The following is a 25,007-nucleotide window of genomic DNA, read 5'->3' on the forward strand; positions in this document are numbered from 1 at the left end:
TGTGAATCCATTTAAGACACCTCGCTGGACAACGTGCAGCTCTTTCAAGCAGAATATATAAGAAATTGGCGTTCATAGGCGGTGATGAAACGGGATCAATATCCGCAGAGGGTACTAGGTCATCTCCTAAATCAGTACCTGCATTGTCTTCAGCAAAATCATCTTGATACACATCACTAAAAATCTCAATTTCCACTGGTCCCTGATATGGGGCTGTGGGCTCTGTCCTTTCCCTGTTTAAAGGAGTTTCCCCATCTAAAAAAAGGTATTGTAGTTTGAAAGGATGTTTATTACAAAATAGAAATCCATAAAGGAGGCGTACCTATCCTTAGTGACTTCAAATGCTTGCTTGATCCAACCCCCTGACCCACTTGTGAGTGTAGTGATGGACAGACTCACTCTTTATCCTGCACCAGTGTTCGTGCAACCTCAGTGGAGGAACCTTCTGTGCATGTTGACTGTTTTTTCCACATATGTCAAATTGATTTTTTCACCGCCTGTGATTTTGTTTTATGTAAATCTTGAAAATCCTTATGTGCAGAAACAGTTGACATAAAGGCAGTCTTTGGAGCATGCGTCAAGGGTGTGAAACTCAAAGATGTCTTTCACGACGCCGAATCGCAAGGCGCTGAGGAACCCTTCTCCACTGAAGACTTTGACATTTGACAAATGTATCAAAACTGTCTTTGTGGGCAAAGAGAGTTTATCCCAAGAGAGGAGTTTGTGTTTGCTCAGCGTCCCAACTGGATGTGTAGCCTTGTCGTCGGAGTGAGCCTCCATAGCAGCACATGGCATCTGCCTTTCAGACCTGGGACCGGCCCTCAGAAACTTTGTTTCCCAATGTGAATCATCTTCCGCATCCAAAAGGGATGCAGACACAGTCCTGTTCCGGTTCAGATTCCTCTTCCCAGGCGGGGGATACCGACGATGCCTCAGCTTGCATTGCGAAAGCCGCCCAGCATTTCAATCGCCGATCTTTTAATGGCTTTAGCTTAAAGAGCCTACACGACTGGCATCACTCTTCCCGGTGGTCTCTAGGGAGGCAATAATTACCCACCTTGTGTGTGTTTTTCCAAGGTAACTTTTTGCTACACATAAGACAGTATTTGAAAGGTGTTTTCCATGATAAGAAGGTGGAGGGACAGAGAGATAACCATAAATGGGAAAAGGTGTGGAGACATTGCTTTCAACTACAGATGTGCAAGTGTCTTCAGCCTTCACAGTAGGGAGAGTGTGGGGAAGTCTGTAACTGTGGCCTTTCGAGCGCCGATGTCTGCAGTTCATCGAGCGCTGAATCAAGGACCACGAAAAAAGGTTATTCGAATTACAATTAAAGTAACGCTCGAAACTCGAGCATGTGCAATGGTACAACAAACTCAGCGAAGTGCGACCAACCCGAAGGAGGGAAGAAAAAAACAATCTGAGGACCTAGATGCGTGAGGGATCAGGGGTAAAGCACACATGATGATAGGGATAGTATTACAGACATGCCTGGTCTACGTCCCTTTTCAAAATCAAAAACAAATCAAGTAATACTCTGCATCAACCAATGGAAGTCGGCCTATGCTTCGTGCAGGCGCCATTCGTACTCTTCGGGCAGGGGGAAATCTCTGCTGAGACTGTCTGCCAGCAGATTGAGTTCCCCGGGTACATGTAGTGATAGTAGGAACATGTCCTGTTTGAGAGCCCACTTCCATATATTCTGGGCCAATTTGGACAGGCCTGGAGAGTGGGTGCCCCCTTGCTTGTTGATGTAGTACATGGCTGTAGTGCTGTCTGTAAGGACCATTACTGTTTTGCCTTGTAGGTGTTCCTGGAAGGCTCTTAGCGCCTTGAACACAGCTAGTAGCTCCAGTAGATTTATGTGTTTGGATGCTATGTTCGTTGTCCACACTCCGTGAGCAGTCTGATGGGCTAGGTGCGCCCCCCATCCTGTGAGGGATGCGTCTGTGGTTAGAGTGGCTTCCGCCGCGGGTGTGGCAAAGGGTTTCCCTTTTTCCATGTTTTCCTTTGTCCACCACCGTAGCGAGAGAACCAAGGCTTGCGAGACCACAACTAGATCCTCCCATAGTCCGCTGGCCTGACACCACTGGCTGTTGAGCCACTCTTGCATTGGGCGCATGCGCAGGCGCGCGTGAGGTACCAAATAAATACACGACGCCATCATTCCTAGCAAGCGCATTGCTTTGCGTACCGTCACCTCTCGACCGGTCACATATTGAGGGATTTGAAACAGCATGTTTTGGACCCTCTCTTTGGAGGGGACGACGAGGCCGTCCTTTGTTTGAATTAGAGCCCCTAGGAATTGCTTGATTTGACTGGGGTCTAAACTGGACTTCTTTTCGTTGATGGAGAAGCCCAACTGGAACAAAAGGTCTACCGTCTTTTGGGTTTTGGAGAAGCATGTTTCGTAAGAATCCCCTGTTATGAGCCAGTCGTCGAGGTAAGGGTAAACTGGGATGGACAACCTGCGCAGGTGGGCCGCTGCCACTGCCAGCACCTTCGTGAATACCCTTGGTGCTGATGCTATGCCGAAGGGTAGCACTTTGAACTGGTAGTGTTTGCCCTCTATCATGAACCTGAGGTATTTTCTGTGCGCTGGCAACATTAAAATATGAAAGTATGCATCTTTCATGTCCAATGTTGTCATGTAATCTCCCTGAGAAAGCAGTGGGATCACTTCCTGTAAGGTTACCATACGAAACTTTTGGGGTTTGATAAACTTGTTCGCTGGGCGCAGATCTAATACAGGGCGCATGGTTAGATCCTTTTTGGGTACAAGGAAGTACACTGAATAAATACCTTCCGTTACCTGAGATAGAGGCACGACCTCTATGGCTCCTTTTTCCATCAGTTGTAGTACTTCTTGGAGAAGGATGGCAAGATGTTCCGGTGTCATGCGACGTCCCCTCGGGGGTCTGTAGGATGGGGAACTGTTGAATTCGATACAGTATCCGTGGGCTACGGTGGAAAGTACCCAACGGTCTGACGTTATCTCCTCCCATGCAGGAAGAAAGGATGTTATCCGGCCCCCGACCAGTGTTGCATGGGAGGGGACGCGAATCTTCGCGTCACTTGGAGTTGTTGGGGGCTTGGGAGCCTCTGGGGGTGGATCCCCGACCTCTCCCTTTACCCCGGCGTTGGCCTCTTTGGCTGTAATGGCCACTATTGGTCTGGTAATTGGTGGCAGGGTATTGTTGATGCTGACTTTGTTGTTGTTGTTGGCGTTGGCCACGAAAAAAGCGTTTGTTGCCATAGCCGCGTCTGGTAGTGGGCTTAGAGATTTGGTCAAGAGTCTTGATAGTATCGAACTCTTTTTTCGCCATCTCTAGAGCTTCATCCACCGCTTTTCCGAAGAGGTTAAAGTCTTCCACAGGTTTATTTATTAAAGACGCCTGTGTCTCCAGTTTAAACCCTGAGTTGCGCAGCCATACATGGCGTTTTAGGAGTATTCCCTGCACCAGGGAACGTCCCGCTGTTTCTGCCGCGTCCAGAGAGTTTTTTACAATGCTCTGGTTCACCTGGGTTCCTTCGCCAATAGTTGAAAGTAGGCGTGTACGTAAAGGCTCCCATGCTTCCTCGGCGTCCTTGCGCAGTTTGGCCCACTGCGCGTCTGCATAGCTAGCAAGCAAAGAATTGTTGTTCGCAATTCTTGCTGAGAAGGCAGCCGAGGAAGTAACTCTTTTTGCAAGGGCATATAGCCTTTTGCCCTCCTTGTCAGGGGGTGCCTCACTGGTGGAAAGTGGTACCCCTGCCCTCTTTCTAGTATTAGATACTACTAGGGAATCCGGAATGGAATGTCCCCTAATGTAGAGCGGGTCTGAGGGAGAAGGAGTGAAAAGTTTTTCAATTCTCGGATTGACCCCTCTGATCAATGCGGGAGTGGCCAGCGAAGGGATGATTCTTCTCTTCACTGAAGCTAGGAGGGGAATGGTCTGGCTGACCGGGGGTTTCTCTTTAATTACTTTTTCCACAAAGTCTAATTCTGGAGAGAGCTCCCCAGTGTCCAGTTCGAAATGTGCTGCTGCTCTGCGCAACAGTGCATTGAAAGTGGGCTGATCGTCAATTGGAGACGTGTTCCTAACCGGTGAATTGTCTGGAGGATTTAGGTTTAGGACATCAGTGTCGGAATACACTGATGGGGATTGCCAGGGGTGCGAAGGTCCTTCTTCTCTTCTCGGAAGCCTTCTTCTATAATGTCTGGCCTGTCTTCCAGACATTCCTCCTGGTTCTGTCCTTCTTGATCGTCCATGAAATCATCCTCCTCCTCCAAGTATTCTTCCTCCCCAGTGAGGTCGTATACGTTATGGAAGTCTGAGGGTCCTCCTGAGGCCCTTCTCTAGTCCTCTTGGGAGTTTGAGAGGTCTGGCTATTCATAAACCTTTCCATCCTCTCCATACAGAGGTGGAGTCTTTCCATGGTTTCATGGGGTACCCCAGAGCGGTCTGGCGGGGGAAAAATAGAGTCATCTAACTGGAAACGGCTCGACCTCTCCCAAAGCGTCGAGGAAAGTGTCCCGTCGCCCTCCGAAAAACCTTCAGGTGTGCTGGGTGACCCCCCGACTGAAGGGGGTAGTCCCTGCTTTTCTTCGGGCTTTTTCGGCGTGTCTTTCGACTTATGCGTATCGCTCGACGTGTTCTTCGGCGTACGCTTCTGGACGTCGGCTACAGCGATCCTCGCCAAGCTTTCGGCGACTCGTTTGTCGGCGACTCGTTTGTCGGCGGAAGCTTGCGTTTTCGACGCTATGGGTGTCGAACGTTCTACGGCGGTATGCGCCTTCTGTTGATGCGCGCCGGCCGATGGTTTTGGGGCGGCGCCCTTATTTGCCGAAAGCCCAGTCGCTGGTCGCGGCTGCGGTTGCGAGAGGGGCTTCGAACCCGAACGGTCCGAGGAGGCCGCCGGTGGAACCTGCGTCTCCTTGGGCGCCGAAGCTCTTTTCGTCTTAGACGAAGAAGAGCCGTGGGTTGTGTGCTTATTTGAGTCTTTGTGTGCGTCAGTGTCGCCGGGGTGTTCATCCCCATAAGCAGGGCGTGAGCCGAGCCCGTCGGGGCCGGGGACAGACGACGAAGCGCGCAAGCGTTCCTTAGAGGGGGTTTCGACTTCCGTAGCGGAGGTCGTGTTATCGCGTTCCTCGTCACTGTCGGTGGTAACAGCGGCGGGTGAACCTTCGGCCTTCGACATAGCGTAGGCCGCCCACCTTTTAACCCTACGGTCTTTTAGAGTTTTAGGCTTAAGAAGCCGACAAGCCGCGCAACCTTCCTCCTTGTGATCGAGGGGCAAGCAGCGGTTACACCGTGAATGCTTGTCCTTCCAAGTAAATTTGCCTTTGCAAAGCGGGCAAAACCTAAAGGGTGTCCTCTCCATAGCCGAGGCAATAAATCGCGATAAGCACCCCAAGGGAAAGGAAGGGGAAAGGGAAAGGCATTCTCAGAAAAGACCCAGAGATGTCCCACAACCCCACTCTCCCTACTGTATATGGCCTGCGAGGCCAGGCCACGTGTTCGGCAGCGCAAAGGATTTCCTCCGCTCGACCCTTCGTCGAAGATTCTTTTCGGCGGAGAACAGCTTACAACTGCGTCGAGGGAGGGATTATTAATATTATGAGAAAAAACGACCAAAGGTCGAGGAGTTGCAATGTCTCTCGAGGAGCTCCGCGTGAAGGCGACCAGAAGCTGGGCGGAAAAAAACAATCTGAGGGACCTCGACGCGTGAGGGATTGTGGGTACAATGCACATCACTATAAGGATAGTGTTTCAGACACGCCTTGTCGACGTCCCCTTTTCGACTACGAAAAACAAAATGCAATACTCCGCAGTGACCACTGGATGTCGGACCTATGCACAGCATGTGATTCTAAGCAGATCAACAAACATCAGAAACAAGAATACATAGCAGTACACACATGCACAACCATGGGAGGTGGCAAGGCTCAACATTAAGCATCTCTTACCTCCTCACCAGGCCCACCTTCAGGTGAACAGGTTGCGCAGCACTGCTTGGCCGACTCTGGACTCCTCCCTGGAATCCCGGTCGACGCAGTAGAATTTCGTGAAGGTGTGTGTCGACCTCCACGTAGCAGCCCTGCAGATGTCCAGTAGGGGGACACCAGATAGGAACGCCGTGGTAGCAGCGATCGCTCTGGTTGAATGGGCTCTCGGACGGCCGGGCAACGGTCGGTTTGCCAACCGGTGACAGTGCATGATGCAGCCGGAGAGCCATCAAGAAATGGAAGCCTTTGAGAGGGCCTTCCCTTGGTTCACAGGTCCAAAGTTCACAAACAGCTGTGATGTCTTCTGAAAAAACTTTGTGCGGTCCACGTAGAACTTCAGCGCTCTAGCTACATCCAGCGAGTGCGAAGTCAAGCGAGTGCAAAGTCCTCTCGGCCGGCGACGAAGGCGACGGGAAGAAAACAGGTAACACCAAGGGCTCGTTGGGATGGAAGTCGGACGGCACCTTGGGCATGAAGGAGGGGTGCGTCCTCAGCACCACACTCGTCTCGTGGAAAGTCAGGTATGGAGGTTTACAGGAGAGGGCCTGGATCTCTCCCACTCGTGCAGAGGTGATGGCCACAAGAAACACTGTTTTCCACGACAGGAACTTCAACGGTGCAGAATGCAGAGGCTCGAATGGCGGCCCCATGAGCCTGGCCAGCACCACGTTGAGCTACCACGCCGGGGCCAGAGCCTTCACCGGCGGGAACGATCGGAACAGTCCCTTCATGAACTCCTTCATTAGCCGATGGGAACACAGGGATGAGTGCCCCGGAGTTCTGGTGTAGAGGGAGATAGCCTCCAGATGGATTTTGATGGAGGCATGGGCCAGCCCCGCCTTGGCCAACGACAATAAGTACGGCAGCACTTGAGGGGCCGTAATCCATAGAGGGTTAACCTTCTGTGCGCTGCACCAGAAAGAAAACCTCTTCCACTTATGTCTGTAGCACTTGAGAGTTGAGGACGCCCTGGCCTTTGCAAGCACCTCCTTGCAGTCCGCTGGGATATCATACCCTCCAAACTCTAGTGCTGCAGGAGCCAGGCCTGCAAGTTCAGTGACCTTGGTTCGTGATGGAGGATGGCGCCTCCTTCTCTGGCGAGATCATCTACGTCCGTCGGCAGCTTGACTGGGGGGGGGCGCTGACAAGTCCAGAAGGCCCGGGAACCAGATCTGTCTCGGCCATGCAGGTGCGACGAGGATCATCCTGCACCAGGACCTCTTGAGTTGGTTGATGAGTAGCAGCAACAACGGCAACGGCGGGAACGCGTACAGTAACAGGCCATCCCAGGGGAATGAGAAGGCATCGCCCATGCTCCCCGGCTGGGAAAACCTGCTGGCAAATCTCTGGCACCTGGTGTTCGCCGCCATCGCGAATAGGTCGATCTGGGGACTGCCCCATCGTTGGAATAGCCGATCTACTTGATCCTGCCGCAGCTCCCACTCGTGGCACGAGCGCAGCTCCCTGCTGAGCGAGTCTGCGATGGTGTTCGTTATTCCTGCCAGGTGGAAGGGCACCAGAAACATCCGCTGGGCGACGGCCCAGTGCCACAGATCCTGGGCCTTCTTGAATAGGGCTGGGGATCTGGTGCCCCCCTGCTTCTGGATGTAGAATATCGTGGTGGTGATGTCTGAAGATCCTCACCACCTTGCCCTTGATGCGTCAGGGTCTGGAAGTCCGCACCTGCTGCCACATGCACACGGGTGCCCCACCACCGGATCGCTTGGCGGAAGGTCTCGTTGAGCGGGATCCTGTCTTTGAAGCTGCCCGTCGCTTGCATCCACCGGGCGTCGAGGAACTCTTGCAGTGGCCGCCTCCGCAGTCTGCACAGGCGTACTAGGTAGATGCATGAGGACATCATGCCGAAAAGGGACTTGATGGACCTCACCCTGGCCACATCCATGGCCAACAGCCCCGCTGCACCTTGCCCATGATGGCCTTCGTTCTTTCCTCCAACGGGGAGGCTAGTCGCGCTACAGTGTTGAGCTTGGCTACCAGAAACAGTGCGACCTGCGACGGAACCAGGTGGGATTTTGTGAAGTTGATGGAGAAACCCAGATCCGTGAGCAGTTGGACGGTTTTCGCTGTGTGCCCGACGGCGATTTCTCTTGTCTTTGCTCGGATGAGCCAATCGTCCAGGTAGGGGTAGACGTAGATCCCCCCTGCAGGCGCAGCCATGCCGCCACTGGTGCTAGGCACTTTGTGAATACCCTGGGCGCCGACTTCAATCCTTATGGAAGGGTCTTGAATTGGTAGTGCCGTCCTTGGACTACGAATCTGAGAAACTTTCGATGTCTTTTTAGAATGGGGATGTGAAAGTAGGCATCCTCAAAGTACAGCGACGATAGGAAGTCGCCCTCCTCCAGCTGCCCCAGCATATGCTGGAGGGTGACCATCCGGAACAACTGGGCCTTGATGTACTTGTTTAAACGACAAAGGTCCAGGATGGGTCGCCAACCGCCGGTTTTCTTTCTTACGAGGAAGTACCGTGAGTACACTCCGGAGCTTCTTTGGGACGAGCTAGATGGCTCCCTTCTTCAGCATCGCCCTAACTTCCGGCAGCAGTTGAGGGACGTGGTTTTCCTTCCTGGCCACGGGTGGAATGCGGGGGCACTTCTTTAGAAACTCGAGAGTGTGCCCGCGGGCCAGGGCATCCAGCAACCATCGGTCGGTGGAGATGGACTGCCACACACTGACGAACTTCGCCAGCCGGCCTCCCACCGGGGTGCTCAGGTGGGGGCCCGACGCTACGGCCGGTTCAGTCCTGCTTGGCAGTGGCCTTGCCGCCTTGGCCTCCTTGGCGACGACGACGAGATCCTCCTGACTTGCTGCATCCTCTGTAGGCCTCCTGCGATGAGGAGCGGGCCGCCTGGTGGTACGTTGAGGAGCCACCGCCGAATCCTTTGGAGGCACCTTGCTTGCCTCCAGAGTTCCGAAAGGGTGGCCGTCGTTGCTGCAAAACCCCCAAGGCCCGGGCCGTCTCCGCGTCGGCCTTGATGGCCTGCAGTGACTCGTCCACTGTCTTGCCAAGTAGGTTGTTCTCATCGAAGGGCATGTCCAAAACCCTGGTTTGCACATCCTGGCGGAAATCGGTCGCCTTGAGCCAACCGCGCCGTCGAAGACAAACACCATTGCCCAACTGGCGGAAACCGGTGTCAGCAAAGTCCGTGGCCACTGTAATGGCGTGGTCCAACGCCACCTCGCCCTTCCTGCAGGATCTCCAGGGCCTCCGCCCTCTTGTCGTCCGGGAGTCCAGCAGAGGAGCTATCTTATACCAAAGCTCCCTGTCGTAGCGGGCCACAATCGCTAGGGCATTGGCTGCCTTAATCGTCGTTGCCACCGACGAGATGACCCGTCGCCCCATGGCGTCCAGTTTCTTCCCCTCGCCGTCCGGGGGGAGGTTGAAGTCGAAGTCGTAGCCCCTGCTGACCTTCTTCTTGGCTGCCGCCGAAACGACCGAATCCGGGGTCGGCTGCGCCCTAAGGCACAGAGGGGCGGAATCCGGGACCCGGTACTTCTTCTCGTACCGGTCTCTCTTGGCAGGGGTCGTGGACCGGTTCTTCAGGAGCAACAGCCCCTCGTCCCAGATGTCGTCAAGTAACGGGACCGAGAGGACCGTCTTCCTTTTGGCCTCACGCCGTTGATAGAGGAAACCTTCCTTCTTTTCTTCGCGGCAGAGCTTGAAGAGCTTGGATGCCCTGGCAATCATGGCGTGAAAGGAGGCAATTTCGTCGGGCGGGGAGGCCCGGGGAGGTGGTGATGGAAGGCCCATCCCGTCGTCACCACCTTCGTCATCCGTCCCCGTCGTGGCCATCTGTTCCTGTGTCATCCCTAGGATCAGGGGAAGGAGATGAAGGCTGCGAGGGCCGCAAAGGCTGGAAGGGCGGAGGTGGATGAACTCTCCTCCACTTGCTTGGAGGGCTCCCCGACGTGCCAGGTTCCGCTGGATCGTTCGTTGGGGGTAAGGGCAACCTCGTCCTCATCTCCGTACATAAGGCTTGGATCGCCATCAAGATGGCTCCCGAGTTGTCCTGAGGCTCGGGTACCGGCTGCAACGGTTGGGGAGTGGAATCCTCCGCCTCCACGGGAACCTCTTCGGCACCACCATCGCTCTCTAAATCCGCCTCGTCGGGATCCCTCCCGTGGGACCGGACCTCCTTGCACTTCTTGTTGAGGATCTTCATGACTCCAGCCAGCTCCTCTTCAGAGGCTGAATCCGTGTCCGTGATGGCCACCGCCCCCCCCCTCCTTTTCCACCGGGGTTCTCACAGGGGTCTTATCAATGGGCTGAAAAGAGTATTCCCTCCGCGGTGGCGGGGAAACTCTGGGCCCCGAGGTAGCCTCCACTGAGGTAGCCTCCACTGAGGTAGCCTCCAAAGGCTTCGCCAGGGCCGCCACGACTCCCTCGATAGAGGCCTGAGCCGGGTGAATCAAGGCCTTCACGACTTTAGGCACGCTTGAGGCCTTCACCTTGGAGGAGGGTCACCGCCTCGCTCCCCCTCGGCTGTTTCCGTCAGGATCGACCGGGGCTTCTCCAGAAGCCTACCCGGGTTCTCCGATTTCCTCTTCCCCGAGCCAGAGCGTTGGCTGGTGGTTGATGGCGTCGGTGAAAGCGCGCCCTGCCTGGCAGCCGAGGAGCCCGACCTTCCGGCACTCCCGGTGCCCGCAGACTCGCGGTGCTTAGCCTTTTGTTGGGCCCCCGTCACCGGAGCGCCCTCGAAGGACTTAGAAGACCGCTCGGACCGCGTCTTCTTCTCACATACTGCTGGGCTCTTCCCTTCCAGCCAGTTGGTGAGGCAGATACGCCGATCCTTCATGGTCCGTTCCGACATGTTCTTGCAAAACGCACAGTCCTTCTCCACGTGCGTTTTGTCTTCGTGAAGGCAGTAGAGGCATCTAGAATGCTCGTCCTCCTTGAAGACATTCTGCAATCCGCATCCAGGGCAGTTCCTCAACAGCTTGGATCCGGGTGTCAACCTTCCTTTGTCCTGGGCCATGTCCACGGGGTAGGCCTCAAGGTCTTCTGGAATCCTCCAAGAAGCGTAACTCGAGGAAAACTTAGTTCTTGAGGGGCGTAGAAAATTCCGAAACGGGTCCCCGTTGATCGGAAGTAGAAACGGTGGAGTTTGAGGCTCGACTGACCGAGAAAATGAGATTAAACTCTTTGAAAAATCGCAAAACGCAGTAAAAGCTTGAGAGCTGATGCACGAGGACTCCCAACACTTGAAGGTGCTGTAAAAATCTGAGGATCGCTGCCAGGGGAGGGGCTTAGGGAGAGGGCAGTCATTGGCTGGGGGCAGTATGACCCAGAGACCAGTGATTGGTTACTACTAAGAAAGACAGTTTATAAACGAAACTCAAACTGATTTTTTATTTACCGAGGAACCCCAGCCTGATGACGGGGGAATATACATGAACATGTGAATCCATGGCAGACCCCATGCTGGAGAACCCCATAATTTATGAGGGATTTCTCTGCCTCAAAACTAATACTAAAGGATCTGTCAATGTCTGCCAAAATCAAACTCCACCATCCTATGTCACAACCTACTTCTATCCCTTAGGTAAAGAATAATTCAACAGAAAGTTCCATCTTCAGGAGAATGTCTCCCTTCTCCTGATACTTGGGTTGTGTTTAAAAGAATGTTCTCTTGCAAAAAGGATGCCAGGTGGAATGACTCCCTTCCCCTCGCTTGCAGGTACCAAACAGTCTTTGCACAATTCCATGTTCTGGACCAGGAGAATGACTCCCTTCTCCCGATATTGGTCTGTAGAGTTCACAATAAGGTCAGGGGGAATGAACCCACCCTTCCCCTGGTGTTCCCCTGTTGTTCCTAGCGTATGTTCCAAAGGCTTTGCCTTCTTCTCCAGGAGAATGACTCCCTTCTCCTGGTGTTTGAACAGTTCTTTTTCGCTTCTTTCAACCTGATGTATATTTTGCCACCCTGCATCAGTATTAGCAAAGTCCCAAATCTTTCTTTGGTGGTCAACAGACTTATCTTGGCCACTCTGACAAGGAAGTTCTCCTTGAATGCCCAGTTCACTTATGTTGGGGTCCCAGACCATTCTCTGTTGGTCAGTGGGCTTATTGCAACCAGTCCGACAAGGCAGTTCTAGGTTGCTCAGTTGCATTTTGTTGGGGTCCCAGACCCTTCTCTGGTGGTCAATGGGTTTATTGCTGCCACTGCGAGGAGGAAGCTTTCCTCAGATGCTTGGTTTGCAGTTGTTCGGTTCTCCGACCCATCTCACTTCTACCCCCTAGCCCTGTATGCCCTACAGGGTCTCTCGTACCTCCAGTTACCTTCTGTGGGGTTTCAGTATGCCACTGGGACTTTCGGGGACTGGGGTTCGTCTCTCAGATTCTTCTGGCTTCTCTCTTTTGCTTCAGCAGACCAGGGTTGGCTGCTTGGCTCTCATCTCCTGCTTCGTGCTCGGGTCCGCTCCAGCTGGAGCTGCAGAGAACTCCTTCAGACCCTCGCAGGCTTTCTCCTCTCTTCTGCATCTCCGGTCTGCCGACAGGGTTTGAAACGCCTGCTGGTCTCCTCACCCGTTGGCTCTCCCGGCTGGGCTTGACAAGTTTGTTAGTCCATCGTCTCTTTTTATACAATGTTGTCCGTCCCGACCTGGTGGATTGTCAAAGTCCTTCGTTTTTTTTAACAACTTGATCTTCATGCCTCATTCGGGCCACCTTGTACCAGTGCTAGCACAGTCAGTGATCTTCATGTCTTCTGTGCTCTTCTTCATCCTAGTACTTTCTGCTTTAACTATATTCATGTGTTACAAAAATACATGGGTTTACGCCCAATGAAATGGCTCTGAATGGGGGAAGTTTAGGGAATGTTTGGGAGTGACATTGCTGAACGGGCTGTACCCTAGGTGATCGTACTTGTCCCCAGAGGTCCACCCCGCATAAGGGAGCCTATTGGGTAGCAGCTGCACCTCCCTAGCCTCATGGGAAAGGGCTCCCCCATGGGAAGAATTGAAGATACCTTCAAAAACCGTCACTATACACATGCACATGCAGCTTTAGCAGAAACAGATATGCAGTACTTTACAGCGGAGTAGCTTTTTCACAAAATGTTCACTTAAATGTTCAGAAATAGTCAGTTGTGTTTTGGATAGAATTTTAAAATGGAAGCAAAACCCAATTTTAGTCATTGGGATAATCCAAAAAGAAAGACTGCAGTTATAGTTAAACAAAGAAGTGTTGAGCAGTATCCACAGAAAGCACAGTAGCGCTCAGTTTAAGCCCAATGCTTTTCTGTTGGCCATATGCTATTCCTTTTTATTGCAAACTTAAAAAAATAAAAAATAAACTTTTGGAGTTTACATTCCACATCGTCACATAAAACTTTCTCATGAATCAATCACAAGGGGTACAAAGAGCACTAAAGTGAATCAGGCTTTTGCAAGTTTATATCATTTGTCTGCCTTCAGTCCATGTTCTTACTCAGAAGGAGGTTCAGTTCTTCTAAGAAGAATGTCAAAGCAAAGGTCCACTTCTTGTTCTCGCCTTCCAACATCTTTTTCCACCACGAGTCCCCACTCAGTACTGCGCGCTTTTTCAAATCTTCTCACATTATTTTCGTTCTTAGGTCTCTGAGCCTAGGGCAGAAGATCACTAAATGCTTTAGCGTCTCCTCTTCATTGTGACAGAACCGACATCTAGCATTTATTACTTCGCCTTTCCTCTTCCTCCTACTTTCTAGCTCCCGGGTTTAAAACAGGTTCAGTCTGAACTTGACGAAGATTTTTCTTCTAATTTTGCATGTGAATGTCTTTAGATACTTTGGCAATTCATCGAGTGTCTTACTCTCCATCCCATATTCACTCATACATGCATGTCGTGCTCTCAGTTCTGTTTCTATCCAATCGCTTTCCCAAAGTTTTTTCTTCACTGCGTTTGGATTTTTTTCTAATGTGTCTTTATCCGTCCTTAACTGAATGAGGATTATTTTAAAAAAAAAATTCCATTCCTCAATGACTTGATTAGAATTGGTTGAGGCTCCTGAGTTTAGGATTTTAAATTGCGGTGAGTTATCCGCTACTTGGACTTTTCTGTACAGAGCTAACAAATTACATATCACTCGCGCATCAATTGAATTTAGCCCTAGTTCGTACCGTATGCATGCAGTGGGGATCCTTTGAGGAATTTGTAATATTCTGTTCCAGAATATATTTTCACATTGGGACCAAAGCGTGTGCGAGCATCCAAACATGGCTTCTGCACTGTGAATTACTGCTGGAATTACTTTTGCCTTGTAAAAGTTAAGCACAGGCTTTAGGGAAAAATTCCCAAATTTTTTGTGCAGGACCGCTCCTGCACTACCAAGGCTCTGCACTTTGTCTTTATGTTTTGAGCCATTGGTTCGTCCGTGATATTGGCACTTATTACGACTTCTAGGTATGATACCCGATTTACACAATTTAGTGTTTCTGTTCACAATTTCCATCGGATATTCCGCTTTGTTTTATTCCCGCCCTTCAGATTTTTTAGCAGGAGACTTTTTTTTATTTCCAGCCCATTTTCTGTCTAGATATTTTTTTAATGCTGTTAGTTTTTTCGCTGGAGACCTATAGGGGTCCTATCTAAGAGGACGAGGCCGTCTGCGTAGATCATCAAGCTGATGTGCTTACCATTTATTTTTGGTGGGAACGAAAAGACTTCCTCCATTGCCTCACCTACGTCTGAGATTAACAGATTGAAGAGAGTTGAGCCTAGGGGACAGCCTTGCTTTACCCCTCTCAATGTTTTTATGGGGCCTGGTAGGCTTCACCTTTGGTCCATCTTGACACTTGTGTTGGTATGCAGATCTTTGTTTGCCATTAGCAAACAGAGGACAGTTAATTCCTGCTATCTTCGACCAGAGGAGCTCTTTGACGACTCCATCAAATGCGTGGGCTAGGTTGACAAATGCCAAGTAAACTGTTGTTCCTTTCCTTATGGTCTCCATCTTTATTGAATTTAGCATTATCAAATTTAGCCCACAACCAACTCCTCTTACAAAACCGGACTGTCTGCAATCAAATGACCCAGAGAGCTTAATCCATGAAGTTAGATGGTTCAAAATGTGGGTGGCGTATACTTTCCCCACCACGTCGAGCAGGGCTATCAGCCTGTAGTTTTTAGGGTCACTTCTTTGCCCCTTTTTAAAGATAGGCACAATTAGTGCTGTCTTCCATGATGTCGGAATTTTTGTTTCTTTCCTTATTTTTTCGAAGAGAGTCACACAAAAGTCTGCCCATTCGTTTGAGTTTTCCTTTAGCATTTTATTTGCTATCCCGTCAGGACCAGCGGCCCGGGATGCACTGTTTTCTTAATGGTTTGCAATATGTCGTCCTTCGAAGTTTTTATGTCCCAACTTTTTAGCAATGGAAATATTGGGTCTTCGCTCGAGCCCTGCTTTTTTGAATAGGGTTGAGTAGTGGTCAACCCACTGCTCTTCTGTTACCATGTTTGTCAGAAACGATCCTTGGGGGGGGTGCCCTGTCATTTTTTCGACCTCAAAAGTTTCGAATGGCAAACTTTCGAATTTCTTTTTGCTGAAATGCCATTCTTTCGAAATGACAATTTCGTTGAAAAAAATGTGAAATTGCCGTCGACATGGGTTAGGGTTAGAGTTGGGGCTTGGGTTAGGGTTGGAGGGTGGCGTGGGGGCCTCGGGGTAACCCCCCCAATATACACTAAAACTTTGAAACGTTACATGGAGCTGTCCAATGCTGAAATTACAGCACTGGACAGCTCCATGTAACTTTTCAAAGTTACAAAAAAAGGCATTGAAATGCTACTCATGTGAAAGTGTATTTCAATTGAAACCAATCCATGACTATTGTCGACGAATTGGTTTCGAAAGAAATGCACTTTGCATGTTAAATATAGCATGTCACAGCTTTTGTTTTCGAAACTTTTGTTTCGAAATAATCACTATAAACCCCTTGGGGTGCTTCCATGTCATTTATTATGGACCAAAATGTTCTTGTGTTTTTGTTTTTTAACGTCAACATAATTTTTTCTGCATCCTGCTGATCGAATATGTGGCTGTGACTGCGTATCCAGTTGTTATACGTTTCTTTAACAACTTATTCTCAATTCTATTTTCTGGCAACTTCGCATTTCCTATTGCCCTCATATTCTAACGTAGCTCCCTTTTATTTGCTACGATAGTTGGATCATATTTATGCCTTTTAAAACTTGGCTTCCCACCTCAATTTTTCCTTTGTTTGTATTTTTGCAATGTGAGGTCGTAATTAAGTCAGTCCTCCTCAAGGTGTTTGTTATTTAGGTCTTTTGTTATGTTCTTTATTTTCCCCGTTGTCTTTTTCGACTCAGTTCTAGCTCCACTAGATAATTCCAAATTAATGCCACTGCTGGAACTTATGTTTCCAGGGTCATTTTTACCAAGTTATGGTCACTTTCTCCTGTTTTTTCAACTTTTAAAGATGTTATGTGTTGTGCAAGTAGTCCAAGATCGAACTTTGTGCCCCTCTTTCCCATGTTACTTTTGGCGGGATGTCCCCTACGATGTTTCTGTTTAGGAGACTCATGTTTCTTACATCCAACTTCCATCCTGGCCGTTATGACTTTGTTAATCTTTTTTGCTTTTGATTGTACGATAAATTCCCCAATTTTGTGAGTATTTCTAGATTAAAGTCTCCACAAAATATAATTTTCGGTTGAGTGTTGTTCACCATTAACTCGTCAATGATGTCACATAAGTCTTCTGCAAAGGATATTCCGCCTGCTGCTTGGTGATGCCAGTATATATTTATTATGTGGATACCTGGATTTTTTGTGGAACTTCTTGAGATTTTATGCAAGTGACTTGAAAGTAAAGGGTGGGATTGTTTGTTTTTATTATCCTGAACCCACTTTTTCATTTAATTAGTGTCATTAGGCCCGACATCGGGCAGCCCTTTTTGTTTAGGATTGCAGGATTAAAAGCAATTTCATATCCTTCCACACAAGGTGGTGTTGCCAACCATTTTTCTTGTAGATACACAAGGTCCAGTTCTTTCAGCAATTTTGAGGATCCCTCAAATAAGTGTGTTTGTCCCCTTGTGTTCCAGGTTCCACAATGAAGCTTGGCTCCCTTTGAGACATGGCACTAACTTAAATTTGTCGAGTTCAGGGCTCTTGCCATCCAGGCCCAGCTCTCATCATTCTTTTTATTTATTGCGTCCAAGTTGGGGGCCGCTCAGTTCTTTCTTATTCCTTTGATTACATGTAAATGTTATTTTTATTCGCTTTTTTGGGCTCACCTCTCCACCTTCCTGAGTCTCGCCTGGATCGCCTTCTACATTCTCATCTTCTATTGACATTTTACTCTTGATACTTACTTCCACAGGAGACCAGTTAAATGAACTTTGTTTTCCATGATCTAAGTGCATTTTACTTTTAGTTTCTGGCCCAATGTGAGCTCCTGGATGTGTTTGGCGCTCTTAGGTCAAATCCAAGGGCGTTCAGTTCCTCTTGACTTTCTAGCAGAATCTCGGCTATGATGGAGAGTATAGATGGATTTGCACCCTATTCAGAACATTTTCTTCTATGAATTCAACAATCTTCAAGTCACTCGTCACAATTGACTTCAGGTGAGGAACATGATTCAAGAGTTTCATCACATTATATCTGTTTAGTATTAAACCATCCTGTTCTCGGATACATCTTTCAAGTATGAGATAGCTGCTTTTTCCATCATAGTTGAAATTTCCACATTCACTTTTCTTTCCTTACTCCAACTTTCTTGAATCGGTCCCCCTGGTTTTAAAAGACTCCTTCCTGTTCTCGCTCTCCCATCTATTGTTGGGGATTTTAGCTTTTTTCCACCCTTTTTTTATTCGTACCAGAGGCCGCCTGCTCTCTCTTGGCACCTATTGGTTGTTGGATTTGAATTTTCTTTTTGAACTTCTGTTTCATATGATTTTATTCTCTTTGTTCCTCAATTGTCATAAATTTTTCAAGACTACATTCTCTTCAGGTTTCTCCATTGGTTTCTAGCGAGTGCGTCTATTCCGGGGTTTCAAAAAATACATACTCTGGCAGATGTACCTTGAGGGTAAGGTGGAATTTCTCTTTTCTTGTTGTGAGTCTCCTCTACTCGTGCCTCCGGGCCTTCTACTATATGGTCATCCCGTAACCAATCATTTTCATTGTATTCCTCCTCGTCTTCTATTTCGTAAGTGGAGAGATTTAGGAGTTCTTCCTCTGATATTTCCTCACTCTCCGGCTTGTCTGTCTTATATATATATATTTTTTTGGAATCGCATTAATACATATCTGTAGGTTGTTTTGTTTTTTGGATATCTCGTTCTACAATGTCCTTATTTTGGGAGGTTTGTTTGTATCGTCACATTTAAGGACTTGAGGTTCCTTAGAAACTTGCAGTTTTGCCAATTTTCTTTTATTGCATGGCATATATTTTTTCCCTTTTTCAAATATTGCATATGCTTCTTTGGATTTTACCTAGAGATTTAGATCTTTCTTAACTCGAGATTAGGGTCTGTACTTTGGCCTTCGGCATTCTAAGAGGTTGAGGGAGTGGCTTCCACTAATCCTTCTTGGTGATCTTCACTATGTATTCTCCTCTCTCTTGTTCCATTCATTATTTGTATTTTTCCTTGATTTTTGTTTGTTTCAGCCAGATTCGTAGCTCTTTATGAGGAGGCACTTTCACCAAATGTTTAATTGACAAAATATCTCCTCGATAGTCACCTCCCCTCTGAGGTCTATTTGGGGTCCTATGTGTCTCTTTTTTGTGGGGCTATTTTGGCCTTCTGCCTCATACAGTTTTTATCAATTAGCTACTTGCTGTTGATTTAAAATTGCTAAGGCCTCCCTTGCGACCTCTGCCAGTAATCTCTTGTCTTTGCTATTGTTTATCGAGAGATCTTTGATCACTTCACCCGCTATATCATTTTTTTGTTTTTCATTTTGGATTTCTTATTCACGAATGGCCATGTTCATGTCCATTTCCATTTTAGTCAATTTTTAACTCATTAGAGCAAGCAAGATATTTTGATCTCTGTGGTTTTCATAAAACTGTTCATACATCTTTGTAAGAGGTGCTAATGCAATTACTATTGAGGACATGATGTTTAGCCTTAAGTAATTTAGCACCGTCTCCACCATCTCTTTCAACTCCTGGCCCACTGAGATCCCATGTGCTACTTTTTGCGATGATGGGCAGGTACAGCTCTTCTCACTTTAGGGAAGTCTCTTTGAATAAAAGATGAGTCAGATGAGGATTTGTCAGACGAGTCTCGAGGCGCAGGTAAATCTGTTTTTCCCTCCCAGTTTCTGTCCTTGGACGGGCTCTGATTGTCTACATTTGTAATAGTTTTTTTTCTTCAGGGTGTCTTTTTTGCGAACAGAGAATGTGCAAGTGAGGGCTGGAATCCATCCTTGCCCTTTTGCGGTAGTGTCTTTGGTCATCAGAGACAATACTTCGTGAGCTGTCCTCATTTCACTTTAGTTCTTTTGATTCTCTGGTCATTCCTCTATTTTCAGGCTGGTTTTTAAGTGCATCAAGAGTTTCGCTTTGGTGTATGCCCTGTATGTTGACACTCACTTTGGCATTTAGTTGTCTTAGGTCTTTAATTACCTTATCCGCCAAAGCTAGAGAATCGCGTTGGTGCGGCGATACCCACAATTCATCTCTTCGGGGAGAAATTACGGCTTCCGGGTTCTCTTGAAATATTATTTCTAATGCCTGGCCTTCATTTTGTGCAAATACCTCATCACTTGTACTTTCACCTTCCGAGCAGTTTATGTTAGAATAAACACTTTTCGCTTTTCTGGTCTTCCTGTTTTTTTATGGGTGGGCACAACTTCTGCCTCTTATTCATTCAATCCGTTAACCCTTTTTCCCCCCTAGCATGTTGCATCAGGTGTTTCTTTTGTTTCAGTTAGGCTTTTAGAACTATGTTAATATATTTTTAGTTGAATTCCGTGCTTTTTTATTTGGCATTCGGCCGCTTGCCACTCCAATGCACGTAGTGCTATTGGTCCGCCCTTGTCTTGAATTCTCCTCTCTCTGCGTGATGACCAGCAGGTTTCCCGCAGCCACCTCCAGGTCTCCCCGACCAGTGCCGGTGAAAAGTGCCTTCCAAGGATGGGTGCGCCAGCATCAGGAGGACACGTTGAAGTTAAGCTGATCAGTTGACATACTGGCACCGCAACCGGTAAGTTAAGCTTCGTCCTCAGGTCTATGTTATGATCCTGAATTCCTCTTAAGTTTATCAGCTTTTCAAGATGATTTTCATGGTCTTTTTCCTGGCTAAACTTCAAGTGGGATCCTTTTCCTCGGCCAAACCCCACCTCGTCCTGCAACTTCCGGGGAGTTGACCTAGTGGCCGGGTTGCAGGGAGTGACCCCTGTTGGGCCCCCTGTTGAGCGAATAGTAGAAGTGAACCAGGACACTCCCTCTACCCTTGTACCACATTATTATGAGTCACAGCTCCATTATCATTTGATTGCAATGTGACGCTACCCCCAGTTAATCCGAACTTTGTTCTCGCACTTACTTGGAGGGTGCAGAGCGAATCTGTTCATAGATCCTCTCTCACCGGCTGCGCAGGCTGGGAGGGTCAGAACCGAATTGCATCGGCGCAGCTGAGCCCTTGTCATGATCATAGATGGGGTCAGATGTTTTAGTCCAGATGCTTTCACGGCGGCTCTCTCCATAATTGCAGCGGCCCGCACAGCCTGCCACGAACACCAGGAACACTCCGCGACGCTCCATGTCCGGAGGGGGATTTTATGTTCTTGCTCCGCCTCCAATGCACAAACAGTGAAAACACATTGCAGGACCGCCAGGAATCACAGGAATCACCAATAACCTCACACCAGGAACACTCCGTCGCCCTCTGCTGGTATTCCATGTGGCAAAGCTAAGTGACAAACAACTGGACGGAGACAAAAGGAGCTGTTAAATTTGCATCCAGTTGTGAAGGGTGTGCACTTGGTGCCCCTCAACCCAAGAGTGCAGTACTGTCACGGTTCTGGCCCGTACCAGCCAAGGTGGCCAGCCTGGTGGTTGTGGAATTACAGGCCCCAGCAGTGCCCGCTGCCAGAACAGAACTGCCACCAAGCACAAAAAGATAGTGTCTATAAGGTCAGTTGACCATGTTTGATCCCAATCTGCTCTTGAGTCTGCCCAATCTCTGTTGATTGTGTATGGCTTGGAACTAAGTTTGATCTATGTAGGATCCGGTCTATCCCTTGGACTCGTTTTGGCTCCAGTGACTGAACTAACTCAGGAACTTAATTTGCTTATGACCCAGCCTGTCCCTTGAATCCTGGACTAATTATCATCAACATAAATTCAGGCCTCATGGTATGTTCTACTGCCCTCCTACCATTTGGTCGAATTATTTTCCCGCTGCAAAGAAGCTGGCAGGACAGACTATTGTCCCAAAGCATCGTTGTGCCATCAGATTCGCCACTACCCTTCCCCTTTGGAACTGGCCACTGTAGGAAATGTTCTCGAGCCGGCAACAGACACAGAAGAAAGACCAAACTCGTTAGCATCAGTCAGTTAGACAATTGGAAATAGGAGTACAGGAGGTTGCTGGCTTTGTGGGTTTTCCGTAGTTTGGATAATAGTTCTGAGAGGTACAATATCCTTGGACGATGACGGAGTGAACAGTGGAGAAGCACCCGCGACCAGATCAGTAGATCTACTTCCCGTAGCAGAGATTGCAACTTGGTTTTTTAAAACAGCCATTCATTGTATACACAATCTACTGTAAGTCTGTTGGAGGTCCCAGTCATGAGTTGAGCTGGTAACATATCTTGAAAGTGAAATTCAGAGGAGACCCAGACACCTGAAGGTGAGTAACCTCGACTGTGAATGCTGTTTAAAGGTAAGGGATGACTAGTGTGATTCCCTCTGGTCATAGAGTGAGGGAAGGAGCATGCCCATTATGGCGGTGTTCTGCTGTCAGGTTGTAGAGCACAGGAGCAGAACCTTTTGTCTTCCTAGGTAAGTTCCTCTTCCAGATGCTTTGGCAAAATCCTCACAACTGAACAAAAAAAGCATATGCCGTGCTCCTCCAAAGGGGTTGAATGCACCTTCAGCCTCAATATAGCAAAATGTCAGTGCAACGCAATGCATGACAAAGCTGCCGTTGAAGGTACATAGTATTATGGCACTAACACCAAATCTTTGCAGAGAATAGAACAGTACCACAGCGATCCTACCTTAGGCTAAGGTGTAGTATAGCAGCATACAAATTTTGCGGAACCTCTTGCTGCAAATAAATGATACATGCGCATTACCACCAACCACAAATGCCCTAAAACCTCCTTGAGATACAAGTAGCCACTCTATGCTGCGCTATTGACTTGTTCACCAACTACTCTGTCCATTCCCTGCTGCATTCAGACCCAACTTGAAAGTGGGTAAAGCGTAAAACTGAAAATCTTTCATCCCCTTGCACTGCAGCTCAAACGAGGTCGCTCTGCGACACACTCCATAATGTCAGTAATCATTAACTAGAAGTACCAAACAACAAGTGCACACAGCCCATCATGCAAGCTCTTGTTGCTGAAAGAAAGGAATTACAGGAAGAGCAGCACTTACGTTCTTATGGTTTACGCATTTCATCAGCACCAGCTCACGATATGCCCGTTTTGCATGCGTCTGATTCTGAAATGGGCGGCTCAGCTTCTTTATTGCAACATTTCTTTCAAGGATGGCATCATAGGCAGCACTGCAAGCAAACACAATTGAAACCAACATGAAATAAAGGAAAAGCTCAATTTAACAGAAGCTTTTGCCCCTGTCCCATTATCAAAAGAAAACCTGCCAAAGTACAAGAACAAAACAAAGCCAATGTTTTGCTATCTATCAAAGGCAGCCTGCAAAAATCAATCACAACTGCGATCCCAAATTCAGGCACAAAGAAAACCCACTCACACTGCTGACCTTAGCCCTCCCATCACCCAACCAAATTCAAGGAGTAGTAAGGAGGGTGTGTGGAACCTGAGCAAAGTACTGAAGGTTTAGCTGCCATGACCTCTCTCCCCCCCAATAGTTATGTGCTCATGTTTCATTTTTTTGAAGATTCATTTCAAAGGAGGAAGGTTTGTCAAATCCTAGTAGAATGCATGGCTCCAGCGTATAATGTAAGTGGTCATAAAAAAACAATATCGGGATGGATTGTGCATGCGTTTACTACAGTTCAATAACTCATCTGGGAGCTGTGGCAAGGCTATCTCGATCCACTGTCCTGGAATGTTTCCATTTCTCTATGGGTTTTGAGAGGGATCTAACAGATATGCAACAGAGAAGCAAAGTCACCACTCAAGTGAACAGCGGCTGGTTAAAAGGTACAGTAAACATACTGTCTATTAGAAAATGTCCACAATCAGCCTAAAAATATACACTCACCACTAGCCAGTGGCTAGTGATAATGGACTACTGGTTGACATTTACTTGAGGGGGCAGGTGACTATGGCTGGTTAGTAGTTTTAAATGTTTACCCCAGACCACAGATCTTATTAATTAAATAGACCCATCTTCGCTGCAAATGATTAAAAGGAAAAGAAACATGTAAAATGAGTAACTTTGCAAAATGGATAGTTCAAGTAGTTGTATTGTGACCCAGCCAAGCTAGGGGGCAATTTGGAGGGAGAACTGGGATCTGCGGGGACAAGTCTTCTTCAAAATATTAAATGTTATTTACTGCAGTGACTAACGTACTATTAGTCCATAGTTCCCTTTCCTGCTACGTCCGTCCTCTTGCCTCCATATGTATGGGCGATTACAACAGATTTAGCTCTATGGGAGAAAGAATAGCCAATTTTTTATTGAGCAAATAAATTGCTCAAGACTGCCTGGCCAAAGGCCACATCAGATCTGGCACCAACATCTAAAAAATAATGTTTGCAAAAAGCAGCCTTGCTTATAACCTCCCAGAGTACTTTTCTCTGAAACACCACAGCAAAAGCCTTTTCCCCGACTACATGAGCATGAATATTTGATGGGCATGGCTTATTCAATAGCTAGAAGGACTATGTAATAGACACCATCCATCTAGCTAGCTATTGATGCTTTGGATTCTGGGGTGCCTGGGGAAGTAGCCCCAAAAGTAACCAGTAAAGCTTCTGATTTAAAAAATGGCTTAGTCCTGCTGAGATAGAAGTTAAGCAGTCTTCTTAAATCCAAATAGTGTAGTGCCTTCTCTGCATCCGATTGAGGATTAGGGACGAAAGTCGGTAGAATAATCTCATTTATATGAAATGAGGGTATTATTTTTGGTAAGCATTTTGGAGGAGTTTGAAGAACTACTTTTTCTTTGGGAAAAACCAAATAGGGTTCTGAGGCCCCCAGTGGCAGAATTTCATTAATCCTGCGTGCCGATGCTAGTCCTACTAACAATGCAGTTTTAGGGTGTGAGACAGGCATGGTATCAAGAGATGACACAGACAGATAAATTCGATTTTGAAACCTTTATTTTCAATGGTCAGGATGGCATAACACCGTACTGGACCCAACTAAGGTGAGAATGTTCCTTAATGGAAAGAAAACTAAGGGAAGTCCAAGTCTGTCAGTCCAAAACAAAATAATGTCTGTGTCAAAACCTATATTTGCCCTCACTTCTACAGAATAATAGGGTGTAAGGGATTTGGCCAACTTAATAGTGTTCAAAGTAAAGTTAATGTAACAATGGAGCTCTTGCGTAGCCCCCTTCCCCAAGTACAAGACACTCAGGTAATGTTCAAAGTAAAGCTAGCATAACAATGGAGCTCCTCTGCAGCTTCCTTACCCAAGTACAAAGCACTCTGGTTTAGAAAGTTCCACAGGTTCTCAGGATTTACGCAGCAACTCAAATTTGGCTTGACAAAAGTTCACAGTACCTTTTCCTTGTCAGGGCGCACCTCTACAACGGGTCCCTCAGGCTTCCTTCGCCCGAGCCAGACCCTCTTAAATTGTTCGCCAACTTACAAATGCACAACTGGTTCAATGTTGCCTCCTGTTAAGTATCAAAGGTCAATTTAAAAAGTCCTAGTAGAAAA

At 47.9% G+C, this 25,007-nt stretch overlaps 1 protein-coding gene across 7 annotated transcripts in view; it reads right to left on the reverse strand.

The window, feature by feature from the left end:
• MAPK8 (mitogen-activated protein kinase 8) overlaps positions 1-25,007 on the reverse strand; it is a 956,840-nt gene that overhangs the window by 613,450 nt on the left and 318,383 nt on the right. For all 7 annotated transcript variants that reach the window (XM_069611178.1, XM_069611175.1, XM_069611180.1 and 4 more), the window contains exon 4: positions 22,570-22,699. In XM_069611178.1, coding sequence (XP_069467279.1) covers positions 22,570-22,699 — 130 coding nt within the window. The remainder of the gene's footprint in view (positions 1-22,569; positions 22,700-25,007) is intronic.

Source organism: Ambystoma mexicanum, chromosome 8 (genome assembly GCF_040938575.1).
Source record: "Ambystoma mexicanum isolate Mex_15411 chromosome 8, UKY_AmexF1_1, whole genome shotgun sequence".
NCBI lineage: Eukaryota > Metazoa > Chordata > Amphibia > Caudata > Ambystomatidae > Ambystoma > Ambystoma mexicanum.